This window comes from Leopardus geoffroyi, chromosome X (genome assembly GCF_018350155.1).
Source record: "Leopardus geoffroyi isolate Oge1 chromosome X, O.geoffroyi_Oge1_pat1.0, whole genome shotgun sequence".
NCBI lineage: Eukaryota > Metazoa > Chordata > Mammalia > Carnivora > Felidae > Leopardus > Leopardus geoffroyi.
In genome coordinates, this window is record NC_059343.1 from 46272161 (window position 1) to 46289161 (window position 17001).

Here is a 17001-nt window from a genome sequence, read left to right on the forward strand (position 1 = left end):
TCCCTGCCTACCTCTGCATTCTCCTCCTTTTCTCTGCTGTCTGGCTGCCTCTGCCTGGCCGTTCCACTTGTCCCCAGACGCAGTGGCCCTGCCCAGCTGGGCTGGCTAAGCCTCAAGGGCAGGGCTCCAACAAGCCCAGATGGTTGTTCAGGACCTGAGTCCCTATGCTCCCCCACCCCCATGGCCCTCCACTGCAGCCTTCCCTTCCTGCCCTGGGGAGTCAGGCAGGGAGTGGGGCTGGCTCCTGAGCCAGGCCCGCCCTACCTCGGGGTAGACTCCAATGAGGCTCTCAGCCTTGGTGTAGAACTCCTCCTTGAGAGAGATGACGATGGCCTGGAAGTTGCAAGTCGACTGCTCCTTGATGTAATTTGCCACCTGTGGGAGGGGCCGCCGGGCACTTAGCAGGGCTGAAGCCCTAACACTCCCTTGTGTTTTCCAGTCAGAACCAGAGGCAGAGGGGGTGGGGTAAGGGGTGAAGGGCTGGGGGAAAAGAGGCTGAGAGGCCACTGACTAGCACGGCGTGAATGACCCTGGGCCCAGCCTCCCAGGCACAGAGAGCAGGCAGCAGGAACGGCTAGAGCACACTCAGGAGTTGCTCCCTGAAACCCAGCCCCAAGCTAGGGGCCTCCCTCCCGGGCCCCACTTTCCTTGCACCCACCTTGCCAATGTTGGTGTTATCCAAGGCAGCATCGATCTCATCCAGGACGAAGAAGGGGGCTGGCTTGTAGCTGGGAGGGAACCAGTAGGTGAGCTGACACTGATGGGGGCAGGGGTGGGGCGGGAAAGCCCCAGGGCCCATCACACAGGCCAGCATCCCCCTCCACTTCTTCAGAGACTAAAAACCCCAGGTCATAATGTTGCCTGAGCCCCCAAAGGCCAGTATACCAACTGAGCCCTCCTCTGCATCCAATCCTGTACTCCAGGAACCTACAGAACCAGGAGAGGACATGGTTCTCTCCAGAGCTTCCAGACTTGCTGGGGAGATAAAGCGGTCCTAGGCTCTGGCCGCACTGTCCAAGCTACCTGAAGGTCCTCCCCACCCACCTGCACACGCTGCTGTGTCTCCCTGCCTCTCTGTACGTGCTGCACCCTCTGCCTAGAATGCCTCCTGGTCTCTTGGCTATCTTCTACTCATCCTTTGCATTTCCTGCTCAAGTGTTACCTGCCCTCAAAAGCCTTCCCTGACCACCCAGACCCTCCCCCAGACTGGGTTGGTATCCCTCCTCTGTGCATCCACAGCACACACGCTCACCCAGTTACAACACTTAGCTTGCTGTTTACACATCTGGCTTTCACTAGACCATGAGCTCCTCAAGGACAGAGACCATGTCTGACTCATCTGTGTCCCTAATCCCCCAACAGAGTCTGGTACAGAGCAGCCCTCAAGAAATGCTCGCTGAATGACGCTGTACAATCAAGTACTAAGTTGTGGGGGTCAGACTCAAGTACTATTGGCATTCAGGAGGGGGAGATCAGGGTATGCCATAGTGGTCAAAGCAGGCTTCCTAGAGGAACAGGAGGAGGAAAATGAGATGTGAAGGTGTGGTAGGTGACAGTCAAGCTAGATTTGCATAGAAAGGGCTTGTTAGCCAGCAACCATGTAAGCAAAAGCCTGGTGGTAGGACTGAATACATGCAGGGGCCAGTGAGGGCATGCTGAGTGGATGAGGGTGGATGGGAAAGACAGGTCCAGGAAACCAAGGCCAGATATGCTGTAGTAGGTAGGGAAACAGGGATGCAATCCAGATTCCACCAGAACATCTTCACCTCTGCAGATCTCTGCATATCCTTGGGCCCCAGAGCCTCTGGTGGCCTCAGTTCAGTCTCTCCGCCAACTGCCCTGGGAGGAGCAGCCTTACCTGTGGATGGCAAAGAGCAAGGCCAGAGCTGCCACTGTTTTCTCCCCCCCTGACAAGTTGTCCATTGGCCGGAAGCGTTTGCCAGGAGCCACGCAATTGTAGTTGATGCCGTCCAAGTAGGGCTCCTCAGGGTTCTCAGGGCCCAGGAATGCCTAGGGAGAAGGCAGATAGATCAGAATCTGGGTCTGGGTGTATCTAAATGAGGATGGGGACAGGATGCCTAAAGGGAAGGGCAACAGGATGGTAGGGGCTAGCCGGGTAAGGGGCTCCAGCCTACCTGGGCACTGCTGTTGCGGGATAGGGCCTTGTAGATCTCATCAATGTTGGTGGCCACGGATTCAAAACAAGCATTGAAGCGGTCAAAGCGCTCCTTCTTGATCTGTTCAAATGCCTGCTTGGCTTTCTTGGCTCGCTTTCGGGCTGCCTCAAATTCTGCCACAAGGGAAAGACAGGTGACTCCTCAGTGCCTAGGCTCTGCCAAGGCTGAGGACCACACCCTGGCAAGAATGACCTGCAAATGACAATCCGCAGAGCAGGGACATCCCAAAGGGAGAGGAATGTCTGGGGAGGGTCCCAGGAAAATGATCCCACAACCACCCATCCATCACCAGTGGGCCAGCCACATAGTATAAACGAAGAAACATGGGCTTGGAGCCACAAAAATATGAATTCTTCCCTGGGCTCAGGTAGGTGACAGTCAAGCTAGATTTGCATAGAAATGGCTTGTTAGCCAGCAACCATGTAAGCAAAAGCCTGGTGGTAGGACTGAATACATGCAGGGGCCAGTGAGGGCATGCTGAGTGGATGAGGGTGGATGGGAAAGACAGGTCCAGGAAACCAAGGCCAGATATGCTGTAGTAGGTAGGGGCTATGTGACTTTGGGTGGGTCATTCACCCCCTCTGAACCTCAGCAGTTTTCTACTCTATAAAACAAGTGTGGTAATTAACCCCTACTGTTTAGGGCTCTTGGGAATTTCAAGTTAAGAAAGCACGTAAAAAGGGGAGCTGCTGTGATATGTAACAGGCCCTTGCTGTAATTCCGGCCTTCTGCCTTCACCTTAGACCCAAGTAAAAGGGAAAAATCTTACCATCTGAGGTTTCCTGGAACTTGTCTCGGACACTTTCCAGCTTTTCCATGGCTTTCATGTTAGGGGCAGCAATACGCTGGAGTACACTCTGCTGCTCATTGAGCTTCTGCTGCAGTGTATTCATCTCCTGTTTGATCTCCTCCTCGGCCTGGGCATCCTGTAAACCCCAGGCCCAGCAACATCAAGAAGGGCCATCTCCATAAGAGATGCTCCACCAAGTGGGGGCCTGAGTACTTGCTCCCATGTAGAAGCTCTTCTGCCCTAGCTCAGCTCCTTCCACCAGGTCCTCCTCACAGGAACCATTCCTACCACCCTGGAAATTACAGGCTGACGCCACTTTCTCATCTCTAGCCCTTCCCCCAGGCCCTGCCAACCTCTCCGTCTCTCAGGAAGAGCAGCTGGTGGTGCCCCTCTCTGGCTCTCAGCCCAGGCCATGAGCCAGTACCATCCCAGGGTGACCTAGAGGCTCCCACACAGGCTGGTCTGGACTCCACCTACAGCTCCACAATGAATAAGGCAACTCACGTTTTCTGCTCAGATCACCACATCTGAGCAAATTCCATTTAAGTTTTAGGTCTTATGGTATTGCAATGCTTGTCTGCGCCTGTGCCCTTCTGCCACTTTCAGTCAATAAATATTTACTAAATGCCTTCTAAATGCCAGGCGGCACTGGGGCTCTCATATCCTGTGAGCCAGGGCTCCTGTGCTCACAGAACTCATGGACTAACAGAGGAAGGCATATAAGTAAACAATCAGAACACTGTACAATGAATACCAAAACAATGATACACAGATGGTGTTGGGTCAGCACATAAGAAGGGCAACTAACTCAGACTCGGGCTACGGAAGGCTTCCAGAAATATGTTTAAGCTCAGGCCTACAGGATGAATGGTGAGGACAGAGAGAAGGAACAGCTTATGCAGACAGGAGCATCACATGCAAAACCAGGGGTCTGCTTGTGGTTCATTCAGGGAAGTCAAACCAATTCAAAAAAGTAACCAATTTTAATAAATTTCAAAAGCCAAATAAAGGTGGGGGGGGGCAATTCAATATGGCAATAATTATGCACCGTGTGCATGTGTGTGTGCACGCGTGCACATAAGCATGCTAGGGGATGAGGTAAGGCTGGAGACATGTGCAGAAGCCCGATGATAAAGGGCTTTTTAAGCCTTGTAACAGGTTTGGACTTTATCCCAAGGGAGGTGAGGTACCACTGAATGGCTTCAAGCACAGGAAGGACATGAATATACACAAATGGATGCACAAATATACACATTTTAGAAAAACCCTTCTAAAGATCTCTCTACACTGCTATGAAGTGGTCTCCTGGATATAAGTGAACTATGAAAGGTACACAATAGAATGCTTTTTTTTTTATATCTAAGAGAAGGAATGGGAGTATCTTTGCATATTTACAGATATATTTGTATTTTTAAAATACAACAACAAAAAAAGGATAATCTAAAAACTAATTAAAATGGTTACATATAAAGGAAGGGAGATGAAGGGGACAGGAAAGAAAGTTAAACTTATTTTCATGTACCTTATGTTATACTTTTGGTTTTAGAACCATATTAAGATTTTACAGAATTATAAAAGAAAATTCGATCAAAATGTGAAAACCACCAGGTAAAAAGATTGTTGGGAACAAGACATTCACAATATACCAATCACCCTAAAGATGACTAGTTACTACTGACAACAGTAAGAAATGTGGCAATTGATACCTTAACTGAGGACCACACTTAACATCATGAATAGTAGGACATCCTCACGTTACATGCCTCCTGGCATGACGCAATACAGAGTACACAGCATCACCGATGAAAGGTTCTGGCCAAAAAATTACTTAACCCAAACCCAACCCAGACTAGATCAAACTTCCAATTTATAGGAAACAATAAGGGTAGGTAGAACAAGGTTAGCAACAATGAAAGGAAACAAACATATCCATAACATATCCATTCAAGACAACACATAGACTTCAAAAGATCAATGATGTGGGAATGCTTCACATTAAAAGAAACTAAAAAGAGATCAACCAAAAGCAATACGTGAATCTTGATTGGATCACAGTTTAAAACAATTATTAAAAACAAACTTTTTTGGAATAACTAAGGAAATTTAAAAATGGGCAGGATATTAGATATGACATTATTAATTTTCTTAAATGTAATATGGAATTGTGGTTATGGAGAATCCCTTGTTATTAGCTGAAGTATTTAGAGTTGAAGTCTGCAACTTCCTTCAAATGGTTCAGCAAAAAACAAAACGCATGTAGTGCAGAGGGAGGGAATCAAGCAAGATGAGAGAGGGAAAAAAAACGGAAAATTATTCATTGGGGAGTGTAAAGTGAAAGACATGTGAACATTCATTGTACTATTCTTTCGATTTTTTTGTGGATTTGAAAATTTTCAAAGTAAAGTTGGAAAAAAAATCAAAATGCAAAAATGAGCAGCCCCTTAAAAATGGAAAACTAAACAGAACCATGACTATATATTAAGCTGATTAAACACTCAGAGGATTCTTTCGAATCACTTTAAAATACAGGAACATGCCGTACATGTTCAACGAGCCATTAGCTTAACAGCAAAGAGGACTTCAAGGAAATCTTCAATAGCATTCAATAATCAAATTATTACTAAGAATATCTCATTGATATTTTCAAACTATTCCATATATAGAGAATAGGATAAAAAATACATTATTATGTTAGTGTTGCTAGGAACCAAGATTTTTAGCAAGAATAACTGAGGGAACTCAAACATAAAACCAATGATGTTAAACTGTGAAAATTACAATTTCAACTGAAGTATCAATGTGAACTCATGGTAACATTTTTCCTTCAAAATAAAAAATGCATCCTGTAGCCTGGTCTACTGAAACGTTCTAGAAGCACTCAGCAACCCAGCAGTCATGAGCACTCCAGTGCTCAGTTGGTGGTTGCTAAATAGCATTTCTCACTGCAAGAAGTCAAGGCTTCTCAGAGAGAAATGGCTAATTATAGATCTGGGGAAATGTAAAGGATGAACCTGGACATACCAGAAAGCAAGGAAGACAAAAGTCTGTAACAGTTGTGTCAAAATGATTCAGAAGCCAACTTGAACCAGTTCTCACTGGCCAAAGATGCAACAACTTGATCAACAAGAAGGATAACAACCACAACAGTGCAACACATCTAATATGTTTAAATCCTTGAGTTCATAATGATATACCTGAAAACTCAGTGAACAAATCTTGAAAATGCCAAAGAACAAATTCATTATTTTATAAACTAGTAATAAAAGATTCAAGCCTACATACCCTGCCTTTTTAATATAAACTGCATACCTCAGAGTAACCAAGTAATTGATAAGAGGAAATCTCTCTTTACAGTATTCCAGCTAACAAAGAAGAATGACAGAGTAAGAAGATTACCATTTTGCAACCACAGACAAATTAATGAATCTAGACAATAACCACCATGGCTGCAAACCACACAAAAAGAATCACAATCAGACATTACCAACCTCCTGATTAAAGTTAACAGTGCCACTTATGACCAGTCATAACAACCCCCAAACTTGACCAAAACAAACCCCCCAAACTTGAATCTAATCAAACCCCTAGATCAGAGCTGTCCAGTACGCTAGCCATAAGCCACATATGACCGATTTTAATGGATGTTGATGGATGTAAAAACCAATATTCAACTTAGTTACTAGAAAACTTTTAAGTATATTTGGAAAAAACCTGGCTATGTGGTTCTCCTTTTTCAATTGTAAAGTTTAAGGTAGCAAAATACAGATCAAGTATATCCAAGGAAAATTTAGCATCCAAATTGAGATGTGCTGGAAACATAAATAGATACTGTATGTTGAAGACTTAGTACAAAGAGATTGTCAAATATCTCATCAATAATTTTATATTGTTTACACACTGAAATAACTCTTTAAGATATACTGGGTTGAACAAAATACAGTAGTAAAATTAATTTTACTTTTTAAAAAATGCCACATGTGGGTCATATTATATGTCTACTGAACAGCACTGACCTATGTCTAACTACCCACTTTCAGGAACTACAGGGGATACCAGAACTTTTTTTTTTTTTTTTTTTTTTTTTGTTCTGGGGGAGCATTAAAAAATCATAGTACACAATCAAAAAGGTATAGCATATAGAAAATCATTCAGGAGAAATAAGCCAATTTCTTCAACAACAAAAAATACTGCAAAGAAAAATAAAAACTGATAGAGGGGCATTTATATAGTAGTCCCCCTTATCCCCATGGGTACATTCTAAGACCCCCAGTGGATGCCTAAAACCATGAACAGTGCCAACCCCGACATACCATGTTTTTCCTCATACATACATACCCTTGATACTTTAATTTATAAATTAGGCACAGTAAAAGATTAACAGCAATAATAAAATAGAACAATTATAAAAATATACTATAATAAAAGTTACATGAATGGTCTTCTCTCTCAAACTATCTTATTGTACTGTAACTCACCCTTCTTGTGATGACAGGAGATGATAAAATGACTACGTGATGAAATGAAGTGGGTGACGTAGGCACTGTGATACACCACTAGGCTACTACCGACCTTCTGACAATAGGTCAGAAGGAGGATCATCTGCTTCTAGACCGCGGTTGACCGCGGGTAACTGAAACCACAGAAAGCAAAGGCATGGACAAGGGGGTACTCCTATAGATTAATTGAGACTTAAGAGACATATCAACCAATCACTATATCAATTATCTATCTATCTATCTATATCTATCATCTTATTTGACTCCCAGTTCAAGCAAGCAAACTGTGTGTGTACATGACAATCAGGGAAATGTGAATACTAATACTGATATTAAGAAATTATTTTATAATATAGAATTCCAATATTAAGGAATTATTGGGTTTTTGGTGTAACAATTCTAAATATTTCTAAAGATCTGAAAATGATCTCTTTTAGACTCTTAAGTACAGAAAACAAACTGAGAGTTGATGGGGGGGCAGGAGAGAGGGGAAAAATGGGTGATGGGCATTGAGGAGGGCACCTGTTGGGATGAGGATTAGGTATTGTACATAAGCAATGAATCACGGGAATCTACCCCCAAAACCAAGAGTACACTGTATGTTAGCCAGCTTGACAACAAATTACATTTTAAAACATTAAATAAAGATAAAAATTATCATCTAGAGATACATTCTGAAATATTTACAAACGACATGACGTCTAAAATTTGCAGCTGACCCTTGAACACAAGGGGGTTGGGGCATAAACCCCCACCCCACACAGCCAAAAATCCATTTACATATAACTTGTGACTCCCCCAAAACTTAATTACTAATAGCCTACAGTTGACCGGAAGCATTACAGATAACATAAACAGTGATTAATGTGTATTTTTATTTAAAAAAAAAATTTTTTTTTAATGTTTATTTATTATTGAGAGACAGAAAGAGACAGACCATGAGCAGGGGAGGGGCAGAGAGAGAGGGAGACACAGAATCTGAAGCAGGCTCCAGGTTCTGAGCTGTCAGCACAGAGCCCGACGTGGGGCTTGAACTCACAAACCGCGAGATCATGACCTGAGCTGAAGTCAGATGCTTAACCAACTGAGCCACCCAGGTGCCCCAATTAACGTGTATTTTTAAAGTAAGCTAAGGAAAAGAAAATGTTACTAAGAAAATCATTAAAAAACACATGTACAGTACTGTTTATTGAAGAAAAATCTGTGTATAAGTGGACCTGCACAGTTCAAACCCGTATTATTCAAGGGTTGACTGTATTTTTTTTTTAGAGACAGAAAGAGTGCAAGTGGGGGAGAGGGGCTGAGGGAGGGAAGGGAGCAGGGGGAGAGGGAGAGAGAAGGAGAGAGAAAGGGAGGTGGGGAAGGGGTGAAGGGGTGGGGGGGGAGAGAGAGAGAGAGATAGAGAGAGAGAATATCTTAAGCAGTCTCCATTCTCAGCACAGAGTGGACTTGAGCCTTGATCCCACAACCCTGGGATCATGACCTGAGCCAACATCAAGAGTCAAATGCTAAACCGACTGAGACACCCAGGCGCCTTGGGATTGACTGTATTTTTAAAGAAGCCAGGGGTAGGGAGAGAGGATGAAATGTATGAGGTGCACAGAAAACAAGTCTGGCCATGAGGTGATAACTGTTGAAACTGGCAATGTCTACATGAGACGGCACTGTGCTATTTTGCTTTTGCCTGTGAAAACTTCCCATAATAAAAATCTAAACCTAAGAGCAAAAAATCAACTTGAAGTGGCTCCTGCTGGACAAAGATGGGACAATATGAACATAAAGAAGAAAAATGGCTCCAACAGATAAACATCAAAATATCTTTAAACAGTTTATAATAAATACAAATTAAAAAAGTCACTGGTCACCTTTAAAGGTTACAAGGGCAACCACCTCTTTCTGAAAGCTCGTAAATAAAAGAATGAAGCATTTATCCCACCCTTTCTGTATTGGCTGTATTTCAAGGGAACTAAATAGTTGATATGAGAAACTTCTATTTAGAATTCCAATAAATAAATGGAGGAGGAATGGAAGAATCAGGAAATTACCACTTTCCAACCCTTAATAGGGCTAGGCAATGATGATTAAGAGCTGCTAAAACCAACTTGTGAAAGACTGACAGGGAATTTTATAAAAACTGATGGGCTAACAACACCTGAACCTGGTGATCAGCTCCTCCACACCCTCCAATTATTTTTCTCTTTATATTATGTAAATTTTCAACATACACAAAAATGCAGAGGATAATACAAAGCACCCCTGTGTACCTATTATCCAGCTATAATTATCAACTCAGGGCCAGTATTCTGCCACCTATACTCAGTTCCTTTCTATCTTCAATTATTTTTAATTTTTTTTAATGTTTATTTTTGACAGAGAGAGAGACAGAGCATGAGTGGGGAAAGGGCAAAGAGAGAGGGAGACACAGAATCTGAAACAGGCTCCACGCTCCGAGCTGTCAGCACAGAGCCCGACGCGGCGCCTGAACTCACGGACAGTGAGATTGTGACCTGAGCCGAAGTCAGACGCTCAACCAAGGTGAGCCAGGTGAGCCACCCAGGTGTCCCTCAGTTATTTTAAAGCAAATCTCAAGCATGCCATTTCATCCATAAATACTGCAGTATGTGTCTCTAAAATGGTTCTGAATCTCAGCACTACTGACACTTTGGACCAGATGATTCACTGTTGTAAGGGCTGTCCTTTGTGCACTGTTAAGATGTTTAGCAGCATCCCTTGTATCTACCTACTCAATACTGTCAACAACCAATTATGACAAGTGGGTGTCACAAGTATCTCCAGACATTACCAAATGTCCCCTGGGAGGCAAAATCCATGCACCATTGAGAACCACTGCTATAAAAGATAAGGACATTTAAAAAAGCCACAATACTATCATCTCACCTAAAAATATTAATAGCAATTTCTGAACATCATAAATTATCCGGTCAGTGTTCAAATTGTCCTGATTGTTTTATTAAAAAAAAAATTTTTTTTACAGGGTTTTCAAAGCAGGTTTCAAATAAGGTACACACACTGCAACTGGCTGATTTGTCTCTTATGTCTCGTCTATAAATTCCCCTTCCTCTCTTCGTAATGGATTTAAGGGAGTGCCACATGTTCCAACTGGTTGATTTGTCTCTTATAGCCAATAAAAATTTTCCCTTTTTCTTCTCATTTCTCTATGGAAGACACCAGGTCTATAGAGTTTCCCACAGCCTGGATTTAGCTAACTGCATCCCTGTGTTTTTAACATGTTGCTCTGGCACCGGTGTTTCATATAATTGGTGGATATAAGGCTTGATCAGATCCTTATTTGAGTTGCTGACAAGAATATTCACAGGTAACGTTGACTCCTGCTCAAACTTATTACAAAGATAGAAATGACATTCAATGTCAACTGATGTGATGCAAAAGAAAGTTCACAAGCAGACAGCACCACCTATGATATATTCCTGCCCAAAATAAAAAATGAACTGAATCCAATCAAACCCCAGATTTAAGTACCAGTTTACAGGAAGTACAGGGGATGGGAGGACACGTTAAATAACATTATAGGACATAATCAGCCAAATTCGGAATGTAGAAAATTGTACAGGGCCAATAACCTAGTTTCTTCCATATACAAGTAGAAAAAAATAAAAAGGGATAAGAAAATGTTACAGACTAGAAGAGACCACTTTTAACATTATGAACCTCACTTGAATCCTGATTTAAATACACAAACTGTGGGGCACCTGAGTGGCTTAGTTGGCTAAGCATCCGACTCTTGATCTCAGCTCAGGTCCTGATCTCAGTTCCTGACTTCAAGCCCTGCATCGGGCTCTGCGCTAACAGTGTGCAGCCAACTGAGGATTCTCTCTCTGCCTCTCCCCTGCTTGTGTGTGCGCATGTGCACTCTCAAGATAAAATAAACTTAAAAACAAACTATGTTTTTAAAAAAGGTATTTATGGGATATTTGTGCAAATCTAAAGATTTACTGAATATTAGATGACATCGCAGCTAGTCTTAAAATTTTTTTGGTAGGATACTATAGTACGTCTTTTAAAATGTCCTTCTTTCTAGAGATGTATACTGAGGTAATTATGAATATTATCTGGAATTTTATTTAAAATATGCCAATGGGGAGGGAAGGGTATAAAAAACAAGACTGACCACATGTTGCTAATTGCTGAAGCTGGGTGATGGGTACCTGGGGTTCATTATATTCTTCTCTCTACTTCTGTGTATATTTGAAGTTTTCCGCAGTAAAGGTTTCTTTAAAAAATCAAGTACCCCTGGCTATGATGATGGATTGGAAAGCATCAGGCCCTGTTTAGGAGGCTCCTACAGTAGTCCACGTGAGAGGTGAAATGGCCTGTACTAGAAAGACCACAGAAACAGAAAAAAGTAGAATTCACTAGATATCTAAGGAGGTAGAATGGATAGGGCTTGGTAATTCAATGAGTATGCAAAATGAGGCAGTCAAGAATGAGGCTCAGATTTCTGGTTTAAACCTGTGGCTGGCACTGAGAAGGGGAAGACTTGGGGAGGAAGGCTGGGATTTGAGGTACCTGTGGAGCATAGCATACATGGCAGCTGAAGCCAGGGGAGTAAAAGAGATACCCAGGATGAGAGAATGCCAAGTGAGAAGGAAGAGTGCCTGGGACAGAGTACTGAGGAACACCCAAGGCCCATCTGTTCACTGTAAAGGAGCATGTTCTCTGTGTGTGCATCTGGGCTGAGACGTGTATATGCGTGGAAGGGGAAGACTGGCAGCAGGCAGGGATGGGGACAACTGGGGTGGTGGTGGAAGATGTGCCTGTGTCTGTATGTGCATAGCTGGGGGAGACCCTAAGTCACAACTCTCTCCCTCCTTTGCCAGCTTACCCCTCTTTCCAGCCATGGTCTCCATGGGGCCCCCAGGTGGGCTGACTCTCTTCCCTTTGAACAGCTAGGAAGATGTCCCCACCCCTGTGGCTGATCCTCACCTTCAGATCCTCACACAGGTCACCGTAGTCAATCTCGATGAGGGCCTCTCGTGCATAGATACTGGAAGTTCGCTGAGAACCACTCACTGAATCCTCCCCCTGGGAGCTACCCTGCAATGGTGAGAGGGAGAGTCCAATGGAGCACACTGGCCATGAGAATGCTCCTCAAGAGGGTGCGGGGGGGGGGGGGGGGGGGGGGAGGGGAGGGCGCTCCTATGCAGCCTTCAAAGTCTTTGAGAAGCACCTTGCTAGAGAACACCTGTGGCAGAAGGACAGCAGCTCTGAAGGCACAGAGACCTGAGTTCAAATTTGGGCTCTACCACTAACGGTGGGATCCTGGGCAAGTCATGCTGTCAGATCCTGACACCTGAATCCTGATTTAAACACACAAACCCTCAACTGTAACACGGGACAACGCCTGCCTGGCAGGATTGTTTTGGATTAGGAGTAATTATGTCACCCGTTACCATGGCGCCTGGCACATTTCTGGTGTTCAAAATATTTTGCTGAATTAAATTGAAATGCTATTTGGGAGGAGGGAGGGAAAGACATGTGGGCCTGAGATCTGTGCCCAGGTCTAAGACAGATATATGCAAACCTCCTCTCAGTTAATGTTCCCACCCCTTGCTACCAATTGTCAATTCCAGGACATAAAATGCCTTGGCTCCTCTACTGGCTAGTGTCCCTCCCTTTCCTATGACTAAGCTTTGTCACCTCTGCATTCCTGATGTTCCTTACCCAACCCTCTCCTGGCCAACCTCTTTCACTGCAGCTAGGCCATCATTTCTCAGGTCCCTCAGCTTCTGTCTTCCTTTGCTCTTGGCTAATGTCCCTCAACATGCACTCTTCCCAATAGTCATCACCTGTGGGAGCTAACTTTTTCCTCAAGTCCCTAAGGTTACATACAGAATGATTTCATCTTCTCCTGGCCTCACTCCCTCACCACCCACTGACAGCACTACCCCTCAATTCAACTTCCCTCTCACACCAAGGCTATTGCCTTTCACTTCACCTGCCTTCACAGCCTCACCCTGCCTCATCTCCCCTTCATCCTTCCTTATGTTCCCCACCACCTCCACCCACCATCCTTTTCTCTCTCCCTGGTCACTCTCACCTCCCATCTCTGGTCAATGTTGTTCATTGCCCACTCCCACCACCAGCCATGACACACACCTCTTCCTGACTAATGTCGTCCATAGTGCCTTTAGACAGTGGCAACTTGATGTCCTGCATCTTGCAGGCCTGTAGCAGGTTGTGGCGGTCACTGCGTTTCTGTTCAAGCTTGGTCTCAATGGCTGTTACCTCCTTCTGTAAGTGGGTCATTTCCCTAAGAAGGTCCAGGGAGAGGTGAGATCCAAATCCAGCAGGCTGCCTGCTCTACCTAGTTCCCCCACCCCAGGCCTGAACCCACTCACTTGTTGGCGCCCCCCAGTTTCTTACGAATCTCCTCCATCTCATGATTCTTATCATTCACCTCCGACTTCTTGGCCAGGTGCTGATTCTTCAGGTCTTGTAGCTGGGCCATGGTCTCATCTATGATCTTCATGTGTCTTTGCTCCTCCTGGTCCCAGCAGGGGGAACAGGACAAGAAGTGAAGGTTTTCCTCATCTCACCTTGGGATCTTCTCCCCTTGCCCCCACCCTTTCCACCAGGCAGAAGGAGCCTCTGGGTGTGTCAGAACCTCTCTTCAATAAGCTCTACTTTCACATACCACCATCACTCTCTGGGCTTCTTTTTATCTTTTTTCAAATTTGGTTGCCCTCCCCTACATACCCCATAATACAAGTTGCTTGATGTAGAAAAGTTCAAAGTACTGAAACAGTACCAAGTAGGAGGAGAAAAAGTCACTCGTAATCCCACCAGCCACAGATAACCAATTAACATCTTAGTCTGTTTCCTCCTCATATCACTTCTAGATAGCCCTACAGACTTGAGACTAGATTAGAATTAAAACTCTATATTCTGACTTAGTATTATATTTAAGCATCTTTTCCACATCAAAATTGCCATCATGAGCAATATAACATCAATTTTTTAAAAACCCACACAAACGATACTGTGTATTTTCTATGAGTGTACCTATATGAATATACAAGTATTTAAGTAAATGCCTACAAGCTCTGGAAGAATACACACTACATGGGATTAGCCCCAGGAAGAGGAAAGGGAGTGGCATTGAGCATGGTCAGTCAAGGGGATCGGAGTCTTACTTAATAGATCAGATTTCTTAAAGGAAGAATGTTTGGTTTTCATTTTGATCTTAAAGTCACATAAAGGAGACCTATCTGCAACTTCCTCCCAAATGGCTCATAAAAACAATATGCATACACAGACAATGCAGAAACAAATATGGCATGTCAGTGACTGATGAATCTTGGTGACAGGTAGGGGGGAGTTCTTTGTAATACTCATTTTCAAATGATTTCAAAATAAAAAGTCATAGAAACATGACTCTGGATCATCTAGATGTCCATGTACGCCTGCCTGATCTTCATTTGCATTTAAGATTCTGGTGACATCAAAGAGAACTACTTTAATTATCTGGGTTTAATGAAAACACACACACACACACCACCACCACCACCACTACCACCAACAAACACAGGCAGACATAAAAGTCAAATGGTTTAAACCAAGTGAAGAGGATCAAATCACCTCAGGACGGGACGCTGTGAGAAGAACAAAGGTTTGACAGGAATTTAAAGAGAAGGAATGTGGGAAAAGGGAGTTGTTAGACAATACCCAGTGACACAGGCATGCTTGACTCAAACTGAGCCGTGGCAGTCAGCAGCACAGGCGCACTGTGAAAAGGGACTCAGTTTCAGCAAAACACCATCATCTGTTGCACTGAATTAATGTGGTTAATTATAAAAATTAATTTGTAAGTTTATCCTGGCTTTCTGGTTAAGTGCTGTAAGTATGGATGTTTGTATATATTTAACAGTAAGGATTTTTTTAAGCCAATGCTAAAGATCTTAGGTCTTTAAACAGGTTCTGTATATTACTAAAATTTGAAGACCATTTAACTACACACATATATGAATGTAGCGTAATTTGCTAAACTCCTAATTCCCAGAGGACATTGGAGAGTTTCCAATATAGAACTATAAATGTTTGTAATAAACATCAACCTCCGTGCACAAAGCTGTGCCAGCATTCTGGATTTCCTCAGGTATTACTGAGTAAGAGGGGATAAATACATTCTGAAGAATCTTGAGGGATGGTGCCATATGGCATAAAAGAATGCTGGTCTTGGGCACCGTGGCCAGTGTTAATCATTTTTTTTAATCTTGGATGTGATAGGAAACAAATTACCTCTGATTGTTGCTTTAATTTGCATTTCTTTGATTTCTAATAAGGCTAAATTATGTGTATGTGTTTATGGGCTATTTGAACCTTCTTAAACTGTTTGTGCCTCTTACTCATTTCATTTTTCCTATTTAGGTCTTGGTGTTTTCTTATTTCAACAGTGCTTTATAAATAATGGATATTATCCTTCTATCATATCTCTTCCAATTTTTCCTCCCAGTTTTTAATATGTCTTTTCATGCTCTCCTTCCTTACCTTCTTGAGTTTTTCTATCTCATTTTCATCCTTTTTCACTGTCTGCTCCCACATGTGCACTTTATCCTGGTCCTCTTTCAGTTGGTTCTTTTCAAAATCCAACTGGATGCCCAAGCGAGTCTTCTGATTCTCAAACTCCAAACTGTGGGGAGAAAAGAGAACTAGACCCAGGATGCAGGGACTCAGGTACTACCAGATTTCAGTCACCACTCAGCTCATCCCTCCATATCCACATAAAACTATCCCAACTCCAACTGACGCTGGAGAACTAAGTTCCTCAGCCTTGCCTTGTGGATATGGCACAAGGCAGGGGAGATCAGGCCAAACTCCACTACTCCCCCTTTATACATTGGAAGACTCCAGAACCCTCCCAAGTTCCTAGGAGGCACAAAAAGGTCCACCTGAACCCACCAGCCATGATAATTCCTACTTATTAAGTTTCTGTGTGCTTTACAAAATTACCTCTAATCCTCTAATTAATAGCTCCACAAGTAAGCATGATTATCCTAATTTTACAAATGAGGGAACATGGGCCAAGAGGTAAAAGACCTTGCCCAAGGCCACACAGGAATCCAGGTCTAACACCAAACCCAGGCTGTTTCTCCTATGGCACCATCGCAATGTAATGTGGCAGAATAAGAGGTCTGGCATCCAAACTCTGCCATTCACTAGTAGTGTAATCTTGGCCAAGGTAGTTATACATTCTATGCTTCTGTTTCCTCATCTATAAGATGGAAATAACAGTAGTGCTTACCTCATAGTTATTGGGAGAATTTTTTAACAAGTTAATATGCATCCAGTCCTTAGAAGCATACCAGACACACAGTTAAATACTTAATAAATTTTAGTTACCATCATTATTGACAGTATCCTGGTTGCATTCAGCTTATACTTGCTCATGGGCTTTGACTCTTTCCAATGAGCCCACCCACCCTCCCCCATCCCAGAACCTTCAAGGAGCAGAGCTTAGGTAGTAAAAACAAAACATAGAGAAAATACTAGATTTCTG

At 43.3% G+C, this 17001-nt stretch overlaps 1 protein-coding gene across 10 annotated transcripts in view; it reads right to left on the reverse strand.

Moving 5' to 3' along the window:
- Positions 1 to 17001, reverse strand: part of SMC1A (structural maintenance of chromosomes 1A) — a 47158-nt gene that overhangs the window by 16218 nt on the left and 13939 nt on the right. For 5 of the 10 annotated variants that reach the window (XR_006711034.1, XR_006711031.1, XR_006711032.1 and 2 more), the window contains 9 exons: positions 15993 to 16134; positions 13844 to 13989; positions 13602 to 13755; positions 12429 to 12539; positions 2947 to 3103; positions 2136 to 2290; positions 1859 to 2010; positions 659 to 728; positions 265 to 375 (listed from right to left, as the gene is read on the reverse strand). Coding sequence is in view for 5 of the 10 variants with exons in the window: in XM_045472307.1 (XP_045328263.1) it covers positions 265 to 375; positions 659 to 728; positions 1859 to 2010; positions 2136 to 2290; positions 2947 to 3103; positions 12429 to 12539; positions 13602 to 13755; positions 13844 to 13989; positions 15993 to 16134 (1198 nt within the window). In the remaining 5 variants the exon portion in view is untranslated. The remainder of the gene's footprint in view (positions 1 to 264; positions 376 to 658; positions 729 to 1858; positions 2011 to 2135; positions 2291 to 2946; positions 3104 to 12428; positions 12540 to 13601; positions 13756 to 13843; positions 13990 to 15992; positions 16135 to 17001) is intronic. The other 5 variants (XM_045472306.1, XM_045472305.1, XR_006711035.1 and 2 more) reach the window with 3 other exon arrangements.